This window comes from Hippocampus zosterae, chromosome 2 (assembly GCF_025434085.1).
Source record: "Hippocampus zosterae strain Florida chromosome 2, ASM2543408v3, whole genome shotgun sequence".
In the NCBI taxonomy this organism is placed as follows: Eukaryota; Metazoa; Chordata; class Actinopteri; order Syngnathiformes; family Syngnathidae; genus Hippocampus; species Hippocampus zosterae.
The window spans coordinates 9,029,816-9,052,547 of NC_067452.1; the positions used below are offsets into that span (position 1 = coordinate 9,029,816).

The following is a 22,732-nucleotide window of genomic DNA, read 5'->3' on the forward strand; positions in this document are numbered from 1 at the left end:
CACACAAAGATGAAAGAGTCAGGAGCATTACGAGCACAGACCTCCAACAAGGCTTAATTAAACATTTGTCCTTTGTGATGGAATCCGCAGGAAAACAAGAACAACATGCTAAGTAATGCTGGTGTCGGGTGGGAACTTTCCATGTCGAAAATGACATGGTTGTTGAGCCATTAACATCGCTTGGTCAATTTAATATTGTTCGGTAACGTGTTAAAATAACAACCCATGTGGTGCTTGACCAACTGTATCAATTTGTGAAAAAAATATGAAAATGACAACGTTTGGATATAGGAGGGCTCTGCCCAACGGCAGCAATACGTGGATTTGATTTGCTAAGTCAACCTCTGCAGTAGTACGGAAATGGGTCAACACCAGATGGTGCTGTTTCCCGCCAATATGTCTCACCTTTCTCTCAGATGATTAAGGGAGATAGGTAGGCCCGGGCACAAACCATCAGCCTTAAGATAGCCACTCAAACAGCTCAGCGGGCATATTATTAGCATGTACATTTTTTTGCACCGCAATTTCTGCCGAGTTGAGTGGTCACGCGAACATGTGATGTGACTGTCAAAAATAATCTAAGCTGTTCTGTTGAACCAGTTTCATTTCGGTTGTCAAACGTTATTATGCATCATGCAAACTATTGATCTAACTGTGCTGCCGAAAGCACAACATGACTCAGATGACATTTGCCACAATGAAACTTGTGACATGACAGCTTGTGTCGTAACCCTTACCCGTGCTCCAGACACAGCCATGTCCAGCTCTGTGCTAATGCAAACACTGACAACCTCATCTGCGTGGCCATACAGCACTTGAACAGGTTTAGGATGCAGACCTACTGGAGCACCACCCTACAGGAAGAGAGAAGAGTGAAATCCATTGTAGTAGTTACTCTTTCTTTGTCATGTTTGATCAATCCCCTTCAATATGTTGATGATCATTTTCACAGTCAAACAAGCTGCAGCAATAAATATGTTACACTAGCTGGTTCTATGAAGTGACAAGGTAGGACCAATGATGCTCGAACCTGCTGTAGAACCTGCCACACCATGCAGGTGGTGTCTCTGGAACCTGAAATCAGGTGGATGCCGCAATGGTCTGTTGACAAGCAGGTTACAATATCTGGAGGAGATATAAGATGCGAGGAGAAATGCACACAGGTTGGTATTATCGAATAAAAGACTTGTTAAAGAAGCACCAGCGGATAAATAGCCAATACAATATTCATTAATTCAAAATCTTGTGGAAAGGCTTTCCAGAGGAAGTAGAAATTGTGGTCCACATTTTTGTCAATCGCATCTGTCTCGACTATTTAAAGTACCCATGTGCCGGATGTGCTGCCCGACAGTCTTGCCCTTGACAAGTGAAGTGACTCGGAGGCTGTTGTCCCAATGGCCTCCACTGAAGAGCAACTTTCCATCGTGAGAGACCACAAACAGCCTCGTTGTTACCTCCACACCGGGAGCGAAGGGTCCTGACAGAAAACGCTGGGTCCTGTGGGCAATGAGTTATCCATGTGCTTGGTGAAAGAAGTAATTTTCTCCAGCGTCAAATAGACTGGCTGCATGCATGTTTGTGGCAGGTGCAGCATTCTCACTTGGAATGGGACACTGTGGGGTCCTTAATGAAGGTGAAGTAGTTGGAGATATTCTTGTTGTAAGGTAGCCACCCATGCGTCCCAAAGAGACAGTTTTGACTTACTGTCACCTTGACAAAAACACGCACAGGAAAAATGTCATTGTTTGTAGTGCATTAATTGAAAACAATTCTGATATATTTTCTTAAAACAAGAATCATTTGTCAACGTTAGCACATAGGAGCACATTAGAGAAGACCAACCATTGTGTCTGGACTCCCTTGACTGATGAATGAGTGGGACTGATTCTTTGGAACAATAGCTTTAATCAGTGGTACGTTGTCACTGATGCCCTGCAACATGGGGTGAATATCAACGTGAGATGTGGCATATGATGTATGTGAAGAAGGAGAGAGGTCAAACCTCCACAAAGAAGGACTTAAGGGTGCTGAGGTGTTCAAACATAATCAGAGGACATGAGTCCAGGAGAGCCTTCCTCTTCTCCACTTCCTCCTGAGAAAGACGAATTGGATGTGGCTCCTATTCACCCACAAACACATGTAAACAGATGCAGTTAAAATGAAACTCTTATGCTCGCTCTTTATTCCAGCAAACATATTATGCACCTTAGGCAGTGTTTCCCAACCTTTATTGAGCCTAGGCACCCCTTTTACATAAGGAAACCGTCATGGCACAGCTCTAAGCAAAAATACTGAAATAACGATGATCTGGTGTCAAATGACTTTTTCTGTGTTAAATCTGGGCTTGTTAAATTAAACACAAAGCGGTAGGTCATGTCTCATTCTGTTGCATATGTAGCAGCAGGTGGATACACAGATTTATTGTGCCTTCTGCCATCTAATGGAAGGGCATTTTACTGTTGGGCCTTTCACTATATGTCGCAGGAATAGAGCGATGAACGAAGATATACTGTAGTTGTAATTCATAAGTAAGCGCTTTCTGACAAATAAAATGAAATTAGATCAAGTTCCTGCGGTACGCCTGATGATAACTCATGGCACACTACTGGAAGCTGCCACAGCTCACTGGTTGGGAATCACTGATTAAGGGTCTTTCTGCACCTTGAGTAGCTGGCAGGGTGTCTGCCCAAAGTTACTGATCATGCCTTCCAGGGCCTTGCGCTCTTTTTCATCAGTGATGGCATCAAGGTCTACTGCTCCTATAAAGTCAAGGTGGCATAAAATACTGACAGTGCAACAATATTTTTTTTATTGTGATCTACTTACATGATACCAGAGATAAGAAAAGTGTGTGGAAAGATAGTGTTTGAGAGAATGAAACTGTGATGACCGCTCAGAGTGCTTTACCCTCATATGTGCAGTAGTAAAAAACATTGAGGGCTTCCACTGCGGCGGGACCCCTCTGTTTGTAACCGAAGATCAGATCGATCCACTCATTAAGGTGTGCAGACACATATTCAGACTCCTGTCACAGTGGCACAGACACACAATCAGAAAGCCTTGAAAAAAACAGGATTCAGTTCCATTTTTCATACTGGTACTTAGTAAGACAAAATGCACTCTACAGCATAATGAAGCACAGTCAAGGAGCACATGAATTAGAACAAAAGCTCACCAGGGCTTTGCGGTGTTTATAGATAAAGTCCTCAGGGGACTTGGCCCATTTGGGCAGAATCACATCATTTACTTTTTCTTTCGTTATCTGCCGGCGACCAAGGTCAAAGTCTGGGTGACAGCAGGGCACAAAGGTAACATTGTAAGTAGCATTGTCTTGCTGTAACCATGCACATCACAACTTTGAGTGAGTCCATAGAGAGCTTCACCATTGTGGTTCTCAAGAAACTCTGGGAAGTAGAAGAACTCAGGTATGAGCTCCTTGACGTCATTGGGATTGTCCATGAGAGTCAGCCAGGTTGCCGGAATGGAGTGGAACTGGCGGTCGGCACAGTCAAACCTGAAGACAATTGGAAACAAGATGATGTACACTGGAAGCAACATATCATACAAAAGATGGATATTATGATCCTAGTACCATGCTGAAGAATGAGAGAACCTACTGACCGTCCACTCTGCAGCTGGATGTGTAGGGAGGTGAAGGGCTCAACTCTGATCAGATAGTGCATCACACCAGCTGCACTCGAATAGTGGGTTCCATAATGAAACTTGTCGACAGTTCCTGTTGGGTCCTCAAAACTTTCATACCTGACAGACATGAAAAAAAGCTCAGAATCAAACAAATTACGTCACTGGTTCAGTGAGCTTCAATATACATTTGCAAGAAAAACTACTGTATGTTAACCCTCTGCAATTATCGATACTTGTGTCTAAAATGGTCCTAAAATGTGATCGTATTTTCACATCAATAGATACACAGTCTGCTTAATCCAACACCACAAAATTACACGTTTCCACTTTTTTTATTTTGTTTTACTGAACACAATATGAAAAAAAATATGAAATATGAAAAAAAAAAGTGAGCCAATGGATTTAATTATGAACCAGTCGAGTCGAGACTCCTTTGGTCGCAAGACTTCACAAAACTATTTCACTTTTGCAACATTCTTGGGATTCATGGTGTCCATCACTCTCTAGAGGCCATTCTGGTTGAGGTCAGGACTCTGGCTAGGGCATTTTAAGAATGCATATTTTCTTTTCTTGAAGGTATTCTGTTTTTGAATCAACTTTGGGGTTTCAGGTCGCATCAACCATACTGTGTTATGTTTCAATTGGCAGACAAACAGTCTCAAATTCCCCAACAAAATGTGTTGACAATCGAGGGAATTCCTTTTCCCTTCAATGGTACCAATGCGTCCAGGCACTGAGGCACTGAGGCCTATCAGCCTGGCATCGGCGTGGAAGACGCCATTATCAACCTCCTCCACTCAGTGCTGTCACACTTGGAGAAGGCTGGGAGCACTGTGAGAATCATGTTCTTTGATTTCTCCAGTGCCTTCAACACCATCCAGCCCAATTTGCTGGGAGGCAAACTGCTGAACGCCGGAGTGGACCACCATCTCACAGCATGGATCATAGACTACCTCACAAATCGGCCGCAGTACGTGAGATTGCAGAGCTGTGAGTCGGACCGGCTTCTCTGCAGCACTGGAGCGCCGCAGGGGACTGTTCTGGCTCCATTCCTGTTCATCCTCTACACATCTGACTTCAGACACGACACTCCAAACTGCCACCTTCAGAAGTTCTCCGATGACTCTGCGATTGTTGGCCTCATTACAGAAGGGGACGATCGGGAGTACAGGGGACTGACAAAGGACTTTGTGGACTGGTGCCAGCAGAATCTCCTCCAGATCAACCCGAGGAAAACTAAGGAGTTGGTTGTGGATTTCTGCAGGAATAAGTCCTCACCAGCACCGATGAACATCCAGGGTATGGACATAGAGAGGGTGACCTCCTACAAGTACCTTAGTGTTCTTCTGAACGACAAACTGGACTGGTCTACAAACACGGACACCCTGATTAGGAAAGGACAGAGCCGACTCTTCCTACTCAGGAAACTGAGGTCTTTTGGGGTTCAGGGGTCACTCCTTAAGACGTTCTATAACTCGGTGGTGGCCTCGGCCATCCATTATGGCTGGTCGGGCAGCATCTCAGCCCGGGACAGAAAGAGACTGGAGCGACTGGTCAGGAAGGCCAGTTCTGTCCTGGGTTGCTCCCTTGACACTCTGGAGGAGGTGGGCAACAGAAGGATGCTAACTAAGCTAAAAGCTATGATGGCCAGTCCCTCCCACCCCCTCCAGCCCGCCCTGACAGCACTTGGTAGCTCTTTCAGCCAGAGACTGTTACACCCGCGCTGCAAGAAGGAGAGATACCGACGCTCGTTCCTACCGACTGCTGTCAGGCTGATGAATAAAAAATAACAATCATAATAATAATAATAATTAAATGATGTGAAGAAAAATTGTAAATAGTACTGCGATTTATCCATTTGTGTTGATATTGTATTTAATTGAAAGATGTTTGTTGTTTTTTTTTTCTCTTCCTCCTTTCTTCTTTCTACATACATTCTTGCTGCTGGAGGCTGTAAATTTCCCCAGTGTGGGACGAATAAAAGATATCTTATCTTATCTTATCTTATCTTATCTTATTAAAGCAGCCCCAAACAAAGATGGCCACCCCTCAACCATACTTCATAGACAGCTACGTAATTTCAGATTTTTTTCTTGCAACTGCATAATGTATTGTAGATCCCTCTCCATAGATAATATACACTGTACGTAATACACATACTTTTCTCGAACAGCTTTAGCATTGTCGTTGTTCTGTACTGCCACCGGCTTTGACAAATCCCTGAATACCATGGGGTCTGAAAGGTCCAAATCCTTGGAGGTGTAGTCTGCTAGAACCCAGGGAAACTATGAACAAAGGTAAAAGGGTGGTAAAACCATTTAGCAGATCCTTCACTGGTCGTATATTCAGTCAGTGAACATACCACTGGATACTGCGCCAGGTCGTTGTATGTTCTGCCAGCAATTGTGTTGAGTTGCATCAGGTAGTCAAAGTTGGAAATCTCTCGGTTGACCCATTTCTGTGGACAATTTGACCCAAAAGGCAGATGAAATATTCACTATTTCAGTATGCTTGATGAAGTTGTCTAGTTTTAAACCTGGAATTACAGTGTAATGTTTATTATCCTAACACGAATGAAAAATGTATACTGTACAATAAAGTTCCTGACCTGCGTTAATCCGGAGGCTTTAAGGAGCTCTTGTGGAGAACGTGTTCCATATAGACTGAGGGATCGCAGTAGCAACATGCGGTCATACACCTTATTTCTTGCCTGTAAATTGGAAACCACCGAAGCTACTGCATTGCTACTTATCAAAAAGTCAAAGTCACATAGGTTTAAGGAACAATAGAGATCACCTCTTTCTTGAAGTTGAGAAAGTAGCTGGTTTGGTCAATAAGGAAGATCTCCAGAGCGGAGCGTCGCAGATTATATCGCCGCAGATGGACTTCACGAATCTGACTCAAGGGCCATTTAAAGTCATGGCCCACACCTTCAGTAAACAAGGAAGCAAATTCATCATGAATGGTGTTAAATAATGTTCAAACCCTAATTCCTAAAACAGTAGGGACATAAAATGTGAATACAAAAAGATTTGCTAAAATATTTATGTTGAAACTAACAGTTGCGCCCCCAACCCAATCGGTTCGAATTCGGGCTCTGGCTTTCTGTGTGGGGTTTGCATGTTCTCGCCATGCCTGCTTAGGTTTTCGCCCGGTCCTCTGGTTTCCTCCCTCATTCCAAAATCATGCCCTGCGACCGTTGTGAGGATAAATGGATCATAAAATCAATGGTTGGATATATATATAACTAAATATATATATATATATATATATATATATATATATATATATATATATATATATATATATATATATATATATATATATATATTCATTCATTCATTCATTCATTCATTCATTCATTCATTCATCTTCCGAGCCGCTTGATCCTCACTAAGGTCGCGGGGGGTGCTGGAGCCTATCCCAGCTGTCTTCGGGCAGTAGGCGGGGGACACCCTGAATCGGTTGCCAGCCAATCGCAGGGCACACAGAAACGAACAACCATTCGCACTCACACTCACACCTAGGGACAATTTAGAGTGTTCAGTCAGCCAGCCACGCATGTTTTTGGAATGTGGGAGGAAACCGGAGCACCCGGAGAAACCCCACGCAGCCCCGGGGAGAACATGCAAACTCCATACAGGGAGGCCGGAGCTGGAATCGAACCCGGTACCTCTGCACTGTGAAGCCGACGTGCTAACCATAACGGGATTAAACAGTTTCTCGCGAGATTAACGCGGCACACGTCACAAGCGGATGTTACGTTACTCTATAAATACACCAGAAACAAAACAAAAAGCGCGCTGCAGCAGTCGACGCCCATGTCTCTTTTGCTAGCCACGGCAGTGCGAGACACCGAAAACGGATACTTAAAGAGTTTATGAATGAAAAGTTTACTTTTAAAAAGTTGCCATATTGCTCCACTGACAAGACCAAAGTTATCTGTTCTTCTCTCTCTCTGTGTATCATACAGGTCTATGCTGTATGCCACTGACGCAATAGTTACTTGTTTGGAACTATTTTGTTTGGAAGTCAAGTCAAGTCAACAGTATTTATAGAGCACTTTCAAACAGCCATCGCTGCATACAAAGTGCTGTACATGGAGCGGTTTAACATACACAATAAACAGTAAGACGAAATGGTAATAAAGGCGGCAGAAAGCACCAAGCAGTAAAATCATGCTGAGTCGAACGCCAAAGAACACAAGTGGGTTTTTAGGAGGGCTTTAAAGATGGGCAGCGAGGAAGATTAGAGTAAGGAAGGTTACAGCGTTCCGTGTCCATATAAATAGAGCGGGTGGAGCTTCTCTGTGTTCGTCTGACAGTGACAGTGCGCTACAGTGGTAGCGACCTAGCGAAAGTAAAATGTCTCCAGTGTTGTCATCGAACCAAGTGTAGTCATTCGAAATGAGGTCTACACAAAACCGTAGAGAGACTTCCGCGCAAGAAGGACCAACACAATCAACATAGCCTGACTGTGTTAGGGGGAGTGAACCCCCCCCCCCCCCTTTCAGAATGGTTTGCCCCTACAGCACGGGGGAAGTGCGTGTACTTGTTTGTACGGCCGGCAGTTTCGAATACAGCGGCACATAATGAACACTGGTGTCCGGTGTCTCGTTATTCTTCAACAAACATACAGAAACAGACTGCTGTGTTGAAAGCAAACTTGAGAAAAATGAAGTATGCAACCATGGTTTAAATCCACTATAGGCTGAGTACTAGAGTACCTTAGATGTGCACTTTATAATGTTATATTGCTCTGTTTTGATTTCATAAAATAGGTGTTAAAGCAGCTGTTGTGTGACAAAATATTTTTTCACCGTTATTGATGGACAGTAATATTGTGTGAGAGATTATTTGTGAATAACTGCACCAAGTGAAAAATGTTCATGTAAAATGGAAAATCGAAATTGTTATTTCAGTAAATATTTGCATTTGGCACAAAACTGATTCATGATTCCATGTTGATGAGAGCATTAAAATGGGGAAAAAAATAGTACAAAAAATGTAAAAGGAAATTCAGAAACGATAAAAAATGTGTGAGTAATCACGATTAATTTTTTAGTTCATTTGAGTTAATTATGACAGTTGCATTTTTAATTAGATTAAATATTTTAATCGTTTGACAGCTCTAAATAAAAATGATATATAATTCGATACAATTCGAGGTTGCCATTGGCTTGTGGTATACCGAGGTACTTGTAGCTGTCCTCAATGTCTGCTATTGTTCCTTCAGGGAGTGAGACCCCTTTAGTGCGGACGACCTTACCTTTCTTAGTCACCATCCGACTACATTTCTCAAGCCCGAATGACATCCCGATGCCGCTGCTGTAGATCCTGGTTGTGTGGATCAGGGAGTCTATGTCCCTTTCGCTCTTAGCATACAGCTATATGTCATCCATGTAGAGGAGGTGACTGATCGTAGCTCCATTTCTGAGGCGGTATCCATAGCCCGTCTTGGTGATTACTTAGCTTAGGGAGTTCAGTCCTATGCAGAACAGCAGTGGGGAGAGTGCATTACCTTGGTATATGCCACATTTGATGGACACTTGGGTAAGTGGCTTGCCATTGGCTTCAAGTGTGGTTTTCCACATCCTCATCGATTGAAGGCACTTAGGGTCCTGTGCACCTGATACAACTCCAAGCATTCAGTGATCCATGTATGTGGCATCGAGTCATAGGCTTGCTTGTAATAAATCCAGGCTGTGCACAGGTTGGTATGTCGGGACCTGCAGTCTTGTGCGACTGTTCTGTCAGCCAGTAGCTGATGTTTGGCTCCTCTGGTATCTCTTCCAATGCCCTTCTGTGCTTCGCTCATGTATTGATCCAAGTGTCCACTTATCTTATCCGCAATGATGCCTGACATGCGCTTCCATGTTGTGGGGAGACAGGTTATTGGCCGACAATTGGATGGGACTGCACGATCAGGATCATTCACCCTTCGGTTAACCATCCTGGGTGAGTCCCATCCCTCAGCAGCTGGTTCATTTGTGCTGCTAGGCGCTCATGGAGTGCTATGAGTTTCTTTAGCCAGTAGGTGTGGACCATGTCCGGGCCTGGTGCTGTCCAGTTCTTCATATCTGAGACTCTTTCCTGTATGTCTGCCACTGTTATGGTAACTGGGTTCTGTTAAGGGAGGTTGCTGTGCTCCTCTCTCAGGGTCACCAGCCATTGTACACTGCTGTTATGTGCAACCTCCTTCTCCCATATGCCTTTCCAGTACCTTTCAGTTTCCAGTCTTGGTGGGTCAGTTCTGTTGTTAGGACCCTGGCACTGAGCGTACACTTTCGCAGGTTGTGTTGCGAACAGCCTGTTTATTCGTCTGGCCTCATTCTCTTTCGTGTACCGCTTTAGGCGGCTGGACAAGGCTTGGAGCCTTTGTTTGGCAGTTTCGAGTGCTTCAGGTATGGTCATCTGGATGTACCTCTCGGGTATCAGCCTTTTCATCACACCTCTCTGGGCCTCCGTCAATTGATTCACATCTTTCCGAGCTGCCTTGATCTTAGCCTCCAACCGTCTTTTCCATGGTGGGTAACATATTTCATGACTTCCATGGTTGCTCTTATAGCCAAGCATCTCTAGGATCACTGATGCTGAAGCGTATATCTGCTCATTGGTTTCCGTGATCGTTACGGTAGTGATCACCCTCAGTGCTGCATTCACACTTTCCATGAGACTTTCAGGTGGTACTTCACATAGCCATTTAAATCGGTTTCTAGGTTGCCCAGCTTTCATTCTCACCAGGATCTTAGCTTTCAGGTCAGTTGCTGCCTCGCTCAGCATTTCATTCATTGGGGCTGGCCTCCCAATCTCGGCATCTGCATTCATTGGGGCTTGCCTCCCAAACTCTGGTATGACCTCCTCCTCTGATCTGGCAGCCTGGGGCCCTTCACCATGGAACCTGCGTTGGACCTCATCAATCTCAAGTTGTGACAACAGTTGCCGTTTGTGGATGTTGGAACACTGAGCTACGAGTTGTTTCGTGATTAACCGTGACTGTGGGTTTCGAAGTAACCATTCAGCCCACATTCTCTGCATGTAACCCCTCTGACTAGGGTTGCTTGAGTAGTAGCATTCCAACAGAGCCATGTTATCGCATCTCGCCCATCTCCGCTTTGTTCCAGTAGCCCATTTTTCATCAAGGTGCTCTGGTTCCCCAGCACCTGACGCAGACCTTGGTTGGCCGGGCAACGTCTGAGCCGGCATGTCATTCGTTTTATTGTCTCTCATCATTGTATGAGGTAGGCATTTGCCCAAGGACTCACACTGGATGGTGTTATGTGCTTATTTTTGCCCCAAGCGGGATTCGAACCACCGTCTCCCGTACGCCAAACCAATGCCTTACCAACTGAGTATATATGATATATATATATACATACGCACGCACACGCACACACACACACACACACACACACACACACACACACACACACACACACACACACACACACACACACACACACACACACACACACACACACACACACACACACACACACACACACACACACACACACACAATTTCCAAAAAGATACGTTTTTGACAGCCCTAGTCCCAGCTTCAATGGAATTGTGGTTTCTACTACAGTTACTATCCAAGTAAATAATATTTGATTATTATAATAATAATTATTTTTTAAATGATTACCTCTGCAATATTCCGAATGCTCATTTGTGGTTTGCATGTTGTCAAAGTTACGCAAAAACACCTATTCTACATGAAACTTGAGAGAGAAGAAGCTTTTGGTGTGTCTTTGGATATAGGGGTGTATTTAGGATTTATTTTTGTAATAACTTTATGGGAATTTTAATGGCCATTTTTTTCATGATCCTAAACCTCTCTATGGATTATGCATTTATAGGAATTAAATATTATAGGCATTTGAACAATTTGGTGTCAATTCAAATAAGGATTGTTCAGCCTTTTTTAGAGGTTGATTTAGAGTTTTACGAGCTAAAATTGTAACAACAACACAAAGAGACGCACCTTCGTCTTTCTCTTGGCTGCTGTCATAGAAATAGATGTGCTGGGTAGTGAGTTCCAGACGGCCAGGTACCACATCAACCACCGTCACCAACTGACAGTCTTCCGACAGAATCAGCTTCTCCTTTTGACCTGCTTCCTCTGCTTCAATCCTAGATGGAAAACATGATGGAACCAGTAAAATAACTTTCGGAATATTGCAGAGGCTTATGACGATCAACTATTCTTCAGCGATGTCAATTGTGAGACAATTGCTTGGGTAAATGATCCATCCTTCCATCCATTTTCAACACCGCTCATCTTCTACAGTGTTGCGGGGGGTAATAGAGCCTATCCCAGCTTACTTCGAGCGAAAGGCAGACTATACCCTGATCTGGCTGCCAGTCAGGGCACATATAGAGACGAACATCCATTCACACACTCATCGTTAATGAGTGGGAATCGATACCACACAGGCCAGACACAAGTGAGGGGAATGTACCACTACACTATCAGTGATTGTTTGGGTAAATTCCTTACTGGATATTTGCTGTTGCCGGGTCATCCTCTGGCAGCTCCAATTTGTCATCATCCAGGTTGGTGACTTTCACCTGCTTCACAGCCTCCAGCAGCAGAGATTCCGGGTTGACGAACTGCTGATGAACACCTGAGTAAAGTCCAGGAAGTTAAGATATTAATAAAAATGTAAATAAATATATATATATTATATATATACACACACACACACACACACACACACACACACAATTAAATCGGGGGGATGGGGGTTATACCAAGGTTGTCTCGCAGAGCACTGGCCTCCCTATAAAGGTCAAAGTTGAAATTCCGGATCAACTTCAGTCTCATGCGGGAAAAGTTCTCTGCGCTGGACAGCTTCCAGTGCATCTTCTTTGGCTGCCTGTTACATCAAGGTGAAAGTTTTCTTCAACAAGATGCTACATTTTAAGTGTGAATGACCATTCAACTTTCCTTCAGTGGTCACATCTGCCATATCATCATCATCATCATCATCATCAATTATGTTCTTTGAGCACCTTGGAGGTACAAAAGTGCTTATACAGTTGAACTTCTGAAGTTGTAAAATTGAGTTAGCCCAATATTTTCAAGAGATGTGTTTGAACAGTCATGCATGATATCATTCAAGTGAGCTGTAAGCCTAGAGACTTCAGTTGAGCAAATATCAAAGGATTAGTTGTGAAGGTGTGCTTTGGTTTTTCTTGAGCTATTTTACAAATTAGTGTTGAGAGGGCCACAAAAAGAAGACTGTTTTTATGGTTGCCGTCAGACTCAAGATTGTGGTTGGCCATACACACAAAAAAAAAAAGAAATACAAACTACTATCATTACCTTTCAGCCCAGGGCCCCCTCTCACACACAAGGCCCCGCCGAGCAGCCTTCCACTGCCTGAGAGAGGCACTGTTCTGGCTATGTTGTTGCTTCAACATGCTGTTGTACCTAAGGTTCTCGTGACGACTTTGGCGAGAGAATGGCTCAACAAATTGTTCCTGAAGTAAAAAGGGAATGGGTGACATGTTAGTACAGGGCAATTTCTGGGTTTCGTTTGAATCCAACTGAAGGGTTCTAATTAACCTGGAAGCACATCTTGCTCTCCCCCCTATCTCGCTCTCTCCTATGCAGGCTGACCATGAAGGCCTCATAGCACTCCTTCCAGTAAAGTGCCATATTCTCATGGCCCTGACTGAAGGTCTCAAGTTCATACTGCTTCATGTATGGAATGATCTAAAAATAAATTGGAGAAACATCACTAATGCTGTCATCTCATCATCTCAAACATATCACAGTACATTTCAGACTCATACATATTTGTCCAGATAGACACGCCATTCGGGTGAGTTGCAGTATACTTGAAAATCCTCAAAAAAAGATGGGCTGCCATTGGTATCAGGCAGTTGGGGCAAATGCAGCTCCATATAGAGGAGACGGTGAACTTTGGAGAGGAGTGTTCGCAACAGAGGAACCAGGAATGAGTATGTTTCCTCTGTCTTCTCCTGGACAGAGCGCCGCAGGATGCACTCAACCTTGCCCAGCAAGTAGCACGCCTCATCCTGGCTGGACACTTCCTTCATTTGTAGAATAAAATTCAGTTTAGCAGTGGCTACTGCACACACCTGTGATGTGAGAAAAACAACACTTGTTGTTATGACAGAGGTTGTTTTTTGCAATTATTGACAAAAACAAAATAAGGACAATGTTTCACCTCGGGGTCCTCTTGCGCCATGAAGCCGAGCAACAATCTCAGTCCAACTTGGGAAAGCTCGAACCACTGGGTGCCAGCAGAATACCACACCATGAGACAGTCCATCAGTGTCACAGTCTCCTCCAGCACCTTCTCTGTCCACAGTGCCGGGTTGACCAGGCCCTCTGCTTGCAAGAAATCTTGTACCACGTGAAGTAGACGGACCGCGTTCTCAGTGTGTTGAGGCAATGTGGCAGCAGATGCCTCACGGTTGTCAATCACGGCCAATTCCAGCATACGTTCCATGAGACTAGAAAGAGGGGGCACAGAGGGAGCGTAAACATTTAGGTAAGCTGTATGTGGAAACATTAAACCTGCTCCTGTAGCAATTGCAGTAATGTCATCACTCTGGAAGAGGACAAACCTGAGTTTGATTTGGTCAACAGGAAGTAGCAGCTCATTGGCTGTTCCCAATTTGGTGAGTGCTGAAAAAACCTGGCCACGCTCCAGCCACGCGGAGTCGTCAGAACCTTCGACTCCACGCCACATCACACACAGCAGAATCTCCAGCAACATACTGCACAATTCTTCTTCAGCCCGCTACAAGATCATGACAAATAAAGTAAAATACATAAATAGGAATAGTTTTCAGTTCTTCAAGACAATGTAAACTTTAATTCACCTCAGTATTATTAAAGGAGTCTCCCAGGGAGACGTTGTCATTGAAGAGGAAGGTGTCTTCAGTTAATGGGGCTGTGTGATCGATACTTCCAGAGTTGCCTCGAAAGGGCTTTGGTGCTTCTAGTGGAGAGGGTGTGCTCGGCATACTGCCAGGTGTCTGGCTGCCACTCTCTAAGCCCTCGTAGGTCTGAAGGTGAGACAGGTCAAGCGTCAAGCCACCAGATTTTCCCACGAGCCAAGGCTTGAGTTGTGGTTGTGGCTCAGCCGAAGCGGAAGATGATGGAGTGTCCAGTAGTGAGATGACATCACTGTTCTCCATGCTGTCTACTGAACGAGTGTCGCCCATGCTTTGCCAGTCATTCTCTGTGCGATCCAAGCGGCCAGCACTGCTTGCCCTTGTTTTTCGGTGTAGCGGCAGTTCCAGGCGGTTACTATTGGCTCCACTGGGTTGGTTCAAGTCCAGGCTGCAGGTGCTGACTGTGTCTGCACTTCGCGATGGCAATGAGCCTTCACCTCGCATGTACAGTCTTGCAAGGGTATCCTGCCAACACTGCTGCCTCGAAATCTGGCAAGCAGCATCTTGTTGGGACTGTAGGAGTTGGTACACCTAAACATGAAGAGGGATATTAAAATGCCTGTGGAACATGAGGTGAGATTTTTCAGATGTTTCAGATTTGAGAGTGATTTGGGGAGATTTTTTTGGGGTCACACGTGTGAGTATCTGACATGTAAAAAGTTGGTTAAGATGAATCTATCTTTATGTGGATCAGGCCTTAGTACAATTTCCGACTGGATATAGTCGGACTTGCCTCCACACACAGCCTGGGTTCTGGTACCAGTTCTCTCGAGAGGGGTTGGACTCTCTTCCACTCTGGAGTTGCTCACGGTGAGAGGCGCAGAGCAGGTGTGGGCATACTCATTGCCCCCCGGCTCAGTGCCTGTACATTGGGGTTCACACCGGTAGACAAGAGGGTTGCCTCCCTCCGCCTTCGGGTGGGCGGACGGGTCCTGACTGTTGTTTGTGCATATGCACCAAACAGCAGCTCAGCATACCCACCCTTTTTGGAGTCCTTGGAGGGTGTGCTGGAGAGTACTCCTGCTGGGGACTCCATTGTTCTGCTGGGGGACTTCAATGCTCACGTGGGAAATGACAGTGATACCTGGAGGGGCGTGATTGGGAGGAACGGCCCCCCCGATCAAAACCCGAGTGGTGTTTTGTTATTGGACTTCTGTGCTCGTCACGGATTGTCCATAACGAACACCTTGTTCAAACATAAGGGTGTCCATATGTGCACTTGGCACCAGGACACCCTAGGCCGCAGTTCGATGATCGACTTTGTAGTTGTATCATCGGATTTGCGGCCGCTTGTTCTGTACACTCGTGTGAAGAGAGGGGCGGAGCTGTCAACTGATCACCACCTGGTGGTGAGTAGGCTCCGATGGTGGGGGAAGATGCCGGTCCGTCCTGGCAGACCCAAAGGTATAGTGAGGGTTTGTTGGGAGCGTCTGGCGGAATCCCCTGTCAGAAGGAGTTTCAACTCCCACCTCCGACAGAGCTTTTCCCATCTTCCGGGAGAGGCGGGGGACATTGAGCCCGAGTGGACCATGTTCCGTGCCTCTATTGTTGAGGCGGCCAATCTGAGTTGTGGCCGTAAGGTGGTTGGTGCCTGTCGTGGCGGCAATCCCCGTACTCGCTGGTGGACACCAGCAGTAAGGGATGCCGTCAAGCTGAAGAAGGAGTCCTATCGAGCCTTTATGGCCTGTGGGACCCCAGAGGCAGCTGACGGGTATCGACTGGCCAAGCGGACCGCGGCTTCGGTGGTCGCCGAGGCAAAAACCCGAGCGTGGGAAGAGTTCGGTGAGGCCATGGAAGCCGACTTCCGGACGGCTTCGAGGAAATTCTGGTCCACCATCCGACGTCTCAGGAGGGGGAAGCAGTGCACCACTAACACTGTGTACAGTGGGGATGGGGCGCTGCTGACTTCGACTCGGGACGTTGTGAACCGGTGGGCAGAGTACTTCGAAGACCTCCTCAACTCCACCAACACGCCTTCCTTGGAGGAAGCAGAGCCTGGGGACTCTGAGGTGGGCTCTCCTATCTCTGTGGTTGAAGTCACCGATGTTGTTAAAAAGCTCCTCGGTGGCAAGGCCCCAGGGGTGGATGAGATCCGCCCGGAGTTCCTCAAGGCTCTGGATGTTGTGGGGCTGTCCTGGTTGACACGCCTCTGCAACATCGCGTGGTCAACAGGGAGAGTGCCTCTGGATTGGCAGACCGGGTTGGTAGTCCCTCTTTTTAAAAAGGGGGACCGGAGGGTGTGTTCCAACTACAGAGGGATCACACTCCTCAGCCTCCCTGGTAAGGTCTATTCAGGGGTGCTGGAGAGGAGGGTCCGTCAGGAAGTTGAGCCTCAGATTGAGGAGGAGCAGTGTGGTTTTCGTCCCGGCCGTGGAACAGTGGACCAGCTCTACACCCTTAGCAGGGTCCTTGAGGGTATGTGGGAATTCGCCCAACCAGTCTACATGTGTTTTGTGGACTTGGAGAAGGCGTTTGACCGTGTCCCTCGGGGAGTTCTGTGGGGGGTGCTTCGTGGGTATGGGGTACCGAACCCCCTGATACGGGCTGTTCGGTCACTATACCACCGATGTCAGAGTTTGGTTCGCATTGCCGGCAGTAAGTCGGAATCGTTTCCAGTGGGGGTAGGACTCCGCCAAGGCTGCCCTTTGTCGCCGATTCTGTTCATAACCTTTATGGACAGAATTTCTAGGCGCAGCCGAAGCGTTGAGGGGGTCCGTTTTGGGGGCCTCAGTATTACATCCCTGCTTTTTGCAGATGATGTGGTGCTGTTGGCTCCTTCAAACGGGGCTCTCCAACTCTCACTGGAGCGTTTCGCAGCCGAGTGTGAAGCGGTTGGGATGAAAACCAGCACCTCCAAATCTGAAACCATGGTCCTCAGTCGGAAAAGGGTGGAGTGCCCCCTCCGGATCGGGGAGGAGATCTTACCCCAAGTGGAGGAGTTCAAGTATCTTGGGGTCTTGTTCACGAGTGGGGGTAGGAGGGAGCGGGAGATCGACAGGCGGATCGGTGCAGCGTCTGCTGTGATGCGGACGTTGTATCGGTCTGTCGTGGTGAAGAAGGAGCTGAGCCAAAGGGCGAAGCTCTCAATTTACCGGTCGATCTACGTCCCAACCCTCACCTATGGTCACGAGCTATGGGTCGTGACCGAAAGAACGAGATCCCGGATACAAGCGGCTGAAATGAGTTTTCTCCGCAAGGTGTCCGGGCTCTCCCTTAGAGATAAGGTGAGAAGCTCAGTCATCCGGGAGGGGCTCAGAGTCGAGCCGCTTCTCCTCCACATCGAGAGGAGCCAGATGAGGTGGCTTGGGCATCTGATTCGGATGCCTCCTGAGCGCCTCCCCGGTGAGGTGTTCCGGTCATGTCCCACCGGGAGGAGACCCCGAGGAAGACCCAGGACACACTGGAGAGACTATGTCACCCAGCTTGCCTGGGAACGACTCGGGATCCCCCGGGGAGAGCTGGAAGAAGTAGCTAGGGAGAGGGAAGTCTGGGCTTCCCTGCTAAAGCTGTTGCCCCCGCGACCCGGCCCCGGATAAGCGGTAGATGATGGATGGATGGATGGATGGATGGATGGATGGATGGATGGATGGAGGCCTTAGTACAAACTAAGTAGTAGTATACAATAGCCCAACATGTCTTGCTATTAAAAAAAAAAACGGAGGAAGAATAACGGTTCAGAGAAAGTAGTTTGTGCTTTCTCACCCTCTTACAGACAATGAGCCGAATGCTGGGTCCAGTTCGATGAGTGAGCTGAACTAGTGCCATCAGATCCTTGTAGTTGACCACTTGATCTGAAAGCACACACATGCAGATTACACTTGGTAATCTTCCGATGACCCATCAATAATTATTATTGTGAAAACAAAAGCCAACCTGTGTGCAGGACCTGATTGAGGAGACAACGAATGAGAGTCGGTGTGATGTGAAGATCGGAAAAGAGGAGTGACAGGCCGCTGTAACCCGCCTCCCTCAGCCTCAAACGCTGCTTGTTTTTCTCATAGATGCGATCACATCGTAACATGCGCTCAAACAGCTGTGCAGATTAGCGATGAAAATTCAGTAAATCCTACAAGTTCAGAGATGACTGGGGGCAATTTTGTTTTTCAGGTGGAATTGGCTGTAACCCACCTTGAAGACAAGTTCTCGAAGGCGGTCTGAGTATTTATTGTTGAGCAGAAGTGCATAGCAAGAGTCAGCTGCTCCAGGCTCAAAGAGGAGCAGAAAGAGCTGGTCCCTGGATGGACTGCTCTGAAGGAGGCTGAGTAACATTTCTAGTAGCCCACAAATCTTCAATACACAAAAATACCTCAATATAAGTGATTGATGAGAGAATATGTCTGCTATGTTTCATCCTTGGACATACTTCTACAATTCAGCTGACTGCTGTGATCTATGGGGAATAGGGTCTGGTACGTTAGCCCACAAAAAGCACAGATAATGTATATACTTGAAATACATTATGGGAGAAAAAAAGGAAAATGTGTTCCCTGCAACCCCTCACCCCCATCTTAAAAAAATGCTGATAAACATTCATTGTGCAATTGTTGAGGGGTGGGGGGGGGGCATAGCAACACGCACAAAAAAATAATAAATAAAGAAATAAAATAAAAAATAAAGAAATTGCGAGTGCCGCACCGCGAAAAGGTGGTGTCCAGTGTAATCCAGTTACTAAATGTATCATTGTGAATCTCTTGGTGGTATTTGTGGTATGCGTTTACTAGTTGAAATACCTGAAGGGTGGCTGTGTACTGTCTCAACGTATGTAATGCGTTACAATCTGACATAGACATCAAGTATAGCCAGGTAGCCTGAATAGTCAATTTTACTCGCGGTTCCAATTGTATAACAAACACAAAAATATCTCAAAATATTAAAGGAGGAAAGAGAAAAAAGGATTCCTGACATGAAATGAGCCAGTAATTTCCTGGGGAAGCACAACTGCAGTAATTCCCACTGGAGTCTGTTATGTAACAAAAGACACATCATCGTATTGCCTCAGTGAAAGAGATTGTTTGCTTTCCAATTACTGTTTCTTCTTGTTATTGTTAGTATTATGTTTAATATTATTATTAGGTGTTTTTGAAACTGTGTAAGGTGGGTAAATGGACCAAGTCACAGACCATAAAATGTTGTCGGTTCTGGAAAAAGAGTCATTTGTGGCATTATTTTCCCCACATTTTTAAAATGTTTCAGTTTCTTGGAAACAAAACATGAATCTTATTGGCAGGCATAATGCAGGAGTGGGACATCTATGAAGCCAAACTGTTGATGGAGGATGTGTTTAGCTTCATTCCAATACCAGTTTTATAACATATGACTAACCTAGAAAGAATAGAGCCTAATGTTAAGATACCAGTGACTATTGGCTAAGGTTAGTGAAAGCGTGTTTATGTTAAGGTTTGTTCAAGGTCGCAAATGTTCGGCAGACATTGTCGCAAGGAAATCTTGAGTGTGTTCTCTTGTGACAAGAAAAGTAAAGGCGAACGTTGGGCGACCATTTGGTGATCAATTGCAACCTTGAACAAACCTTGACGATAGTGCAACATTAACTACCTTCGCAAACACTGCCAAATGTTCGCCACTCCGGGATAAGGGTTTTAAGGTGCTAGGAAAAAATTGAATGATTTAAAATCTGACAAATAAAGGTATCTAAGCTCCAGCTAAACCATGGCCTGAATGATGACTAGTGCTATAGGAAATAGATGGATGAAGGCAATTTGGTGACAGTAAATCCGGTGCCATTTAGAGTTCCTCACCTGATCTTCATCCCCAATGGCAGCAATGTATCCAATAATGCTGTGCATCTCCTCCTGTGAGATGCCCTTGCTGATGTAGTATTTGATGAGGTCGTAGAGCGACATACGGATGTTCAGAATGTCGTCCTCACTGAGGTCGCTCTCTTTATTACTGTTTTTCCTAAAGTGAAAAATCGAGTTAGATTCTCTGTCAGGTAAGACTTTATTAGCATGAGCCAGAAAAGTTAGAGAATAGAATTTCACCCATTATCGAGGCGTATGTTGTCCAAAAGGAATCGGACTCCATATTTTTTACGGAACTGCTTCCTGTTGTCTTTGATGACAGTGGTTACATACTGTATATGGCCTTCAAAAGAAAATACAGGAAAACTCAGAACTACTGAAAGTAATGCCGTGTCCCCAATTTTGTATTTTAAATGTGTATTCTTTTCTTTCAGAGATCAAGATCTGACCTATACGTAAAGGGAAGTCCCCTTTGTTCCAGATGTTGAAGTTGAAGAGTAGATGTGTGTGAAGTTGCTGCAGGAGGCCCTGGTTCTTCTCGAACGTCACCTGCTCTATCAGCAGCTGCATAGCTACGAGCACATTGACATCAATGTGTCCTGCTGGAAGCTGAAAACATACAAGCATAATATACTGTGTAGTTTATGAATTCAAAAATGACCCTAACCAAAACACTAGACTCTGAGCTCACTGGAATGCATAGGGAAAAAAAGTCTTGTTTAGCTGCAGATTTACTATTAAGAGGGTGCGGTGGCTTTGCCAATCGGAACCATTTCCCACATTTTTAACCCACATCTCCATGGAAGCTTTTATTTTGTCATGGTCGAAATACTGATTCTGATATACTCCTGATATGCTCCTGTATTCCCCTCAGATGCCCCTTTGTTTCTGTAAAGGACCAAAGAAATCAATTTGTCACATGGAAGGAAGCGCAAAGCCAAAAAAACAGTTTTGCATTTTTGTACCCGTTATTCAATTTGTGATTACTTAATTTATTCATTCCTCCTGTCTCAAAATATATCCCACTCTAGTGTGTGAGTGTGATGACATACAAGTGGATTAGTTAGTGATTGATTGTAAAAGACTGTGGAATTCAAGTGGCCACAAGTGCTTCACTCACAGGAAAATTCAAGTGGACGCTAGCGACCTTTTGACCACACACTGAGCGAGTGAACTTTGCACACAGCGCCAACATTCCTTGCTGGGCCCACCAGACACAACTGTGAATGTAAAAAATTAGCCTCAAAGACACACCTTCTGCAGTAGGGCTCCTAGAGTAGCAACACCATGCGAGTGGAGCAGATTTTCCTGGTTTATAGCATGCCTCTGTAGAAAATGCTTCAGCACCAACAGTAAAGTAGCTACCAGATTCTTCTCCAGGCGTGCTTCTGAAACAGGACATGAAAAATGAACATTTCATCTGCCGCTCATGAACACATTGGGCTGGTAAATACTGTATGGTTTACAGAGTGATTCCGCCAACAGACCTGAAGCCCTATTTGATGGGAGAATGACCCATTCTCCATCAGCGGGAGTGATAACATCTGGGGTGATGAAGTCTGACCCAGTTGAAGCATCACAATTCTGTTGATCAGGGGTCATTAGAGCCAGCTGCTCTAGTATAGGAAACAGCACTTGCAGCCCGCCTACGCAATTGATCATATCCTGTCAAAGACACAGAATACAATAACTACTGTTTTGTGCAAAGTATGATAATGTGAGAGAATTTTAGGGATGTCCGACCTTGACGTCCCAGTTAACAACTTTCTTCCCAGTCAGGCGTCCATGTAGTTTGTTGGGGGAAAGATCGAGGCAGATTGGGTTTTGACATGCCTGTTGGTTTAAATTTATGGGAGATTAGGTACATAGCGTGGATTATTTTTGAGACCAAGAAATTACCTTTGGCGAGTAATGCAGCAGCAGTTTACTTGAAAGGTCACCAAGTTCTGACTCCTGGGCTTTTAAAGGAGACACACAGTTTGGACCTGTGTAAAAAACATGTCATTCAACATGATTTACAGTTTCTTTTTAGTCCTTCATCTGTACATCGTCTTCTTCTGTTTACCAGCACTACAGAGGATTTTAATGTGGTTGGGTTGCAGGGCTTCGTGGAACACCATGACACTCGCCAGCTGACCCTGCAAAGATGTGGGGCTTCCCCACTCACTGTCCTGGGTCCCTGCTGAAATGAGCTTTGTCACAGACTCAGGCTTTCCGCTCAGTAGTCCGCCCCATGTGTGCGGCGAAAGGATGCTTCCCAATGAGGAACGTGTGCTGGGTGAGGTGGCTGAGGAAATAGGGGGGTCGGGGATCTGGGAGGGTGGCGGAGTTGTGGTCCGGTGGCCCGCCGAGCCAATGCAACAGGAGGTAAATGGCTGCGGAAGGGGGAGA

The 22,732-nt window shown here is 45.6% G+C and overlaps 1 protein-coding gene across 4 annotated transcripts in view; it reads right to left on the reverse strand.

The window, feature by feature from the left end:
• nbeal1 (neurobeachin-like 1) overlaps positions 1 to 22,732 on the reverse strand; it is a 48,874-nt gene that overhangs the window by 5,877 nt on the left and 20,265 nt on the right. For all 4 annotated transcript variants that reach the window (XM_052052178.1, XM_052052171.1, XM_052052163.1 and 1 more), the window contains 35 exons: positions 22,407 to 22,716; positions 22,241 to 22,326; positions 22,085 to 22,174; positions 21,829 to 22,006; positions 21,596 to 21,729; positions 20,791 to 20,950; positions 20,582 to 20,684; positions 20,339 to 20,498; positions 18,711 to 18,869; positions 18,456 to 18,615; positions 18,285 to 18,373; positions 14,508 to 15,113; positions 14,250 to 14,425; positions 13,847 to 14,135; positions 13,449 to 13,757; positions 13,219 to 13,368; positions 12,976 to 13,133; positions 12,402 to 12,526; positions 12,148 to 12,274; positions 11,632 to 11,780; positions 6,442 to 6,575; positions 6,254 to 6,355; positions 6,008 to 6,103; positions 5,806 to 5,930; positions 3,622 to 3,762; positions 3,384 to 3,514; positions 3,176 to 3,285; positions 2,908 to 3,025; positions 2,662 to 2,759; positions 2,003 to 2,119; positions 1,843 to 1,932; positions 1,601 to 1,710; positions 1,325 to 1,497; positions 1,031 to 1,125; positions 738 to 854 (listed from right to left, as the gene is read on the reverse strand). In XM_052052178.1, coding sequence (XP_051908138.1) covers positions 738 to 854; positions 1,031 to 1,125; positions 1,325 to 1,497; positions 1,601 to 1,710; positions 1,843 to 1,932; positions 2,003 to 2,119; positions 2,662 to 2,759; positions 2,908 to 3,025; positions 3,176 to 3,285; positions 3,384 to 3,514; positions 3,622 to 3,762; positions 5,806 to 5,930; positions 6,008 to 6,103; positions 6,254 to 6,355; positions 6,442 to 6,575; positions 11,632 to 11,780; positions 12,148 to 12,274; positions 12,402 to 12,526; positions 12,976 to 13,133; positions 13,219 to 13,368; positions 13,449 to 13,757; positions 13,847 to 14,135; positions 14,250 to 14,425; positions 14,508 to 15,113; positions 18,285 to 18,373; positions 18,456 to 18,615; positions 18,711 to 18,869; positions 20,339 to 20,498; positions 20,582 to 20,684; positions 20,791 to 20,950; positions 21,596 to 21,729; positions 21,829 to 22,006; positions 22,085 to 22,174; positions 22,241 to 22,326; positions 22,407 to 22,716 — 5,475 coding nt within the window. The remainder of the gene's footprint in view (positions 1 to 737; positions 855 to 1,030; positions 1,126 to 1,324; positions 1,498 to 1,600; positions 1,711 to 1,842; positions 1,933 to 2,002; positions 2,120 to 2,661; positions 2,760 to 2,907; positions 3,026 to 3,175; positions 3,286 to 3,383; positions 3,515 to 3,621; positions 3,763 to 5,805; positions 5,931 to 6,007; positions 6,104 to 6,253; positions 6,356 to 6,441; positions 6,576 to 11,631; positions 11,781 to 12,147; positions 12,275 to 12,401; positions 12,527 to 12,975; positions 13,134 to 13,218; positions 13,369 to 13,448; positions 13,758 to 13,846; positions 14,136 to 14,249; positions 14,426 to 14,507; positions 15,114 to 18,284; positions 18,374 to 18,455; positions 18,616 to 18,710; positions 18,870 to 20,338; positions 20,499 to 20,581; positions 20,685 to 20,790; positions 20,951 to 21,595; positions 21,730 to 21,828; positions 22,007 to 22,084; positions 22,175 to 22,240; positions 22,327 to 22,406; positions 22,717 to 22,732) is intronic.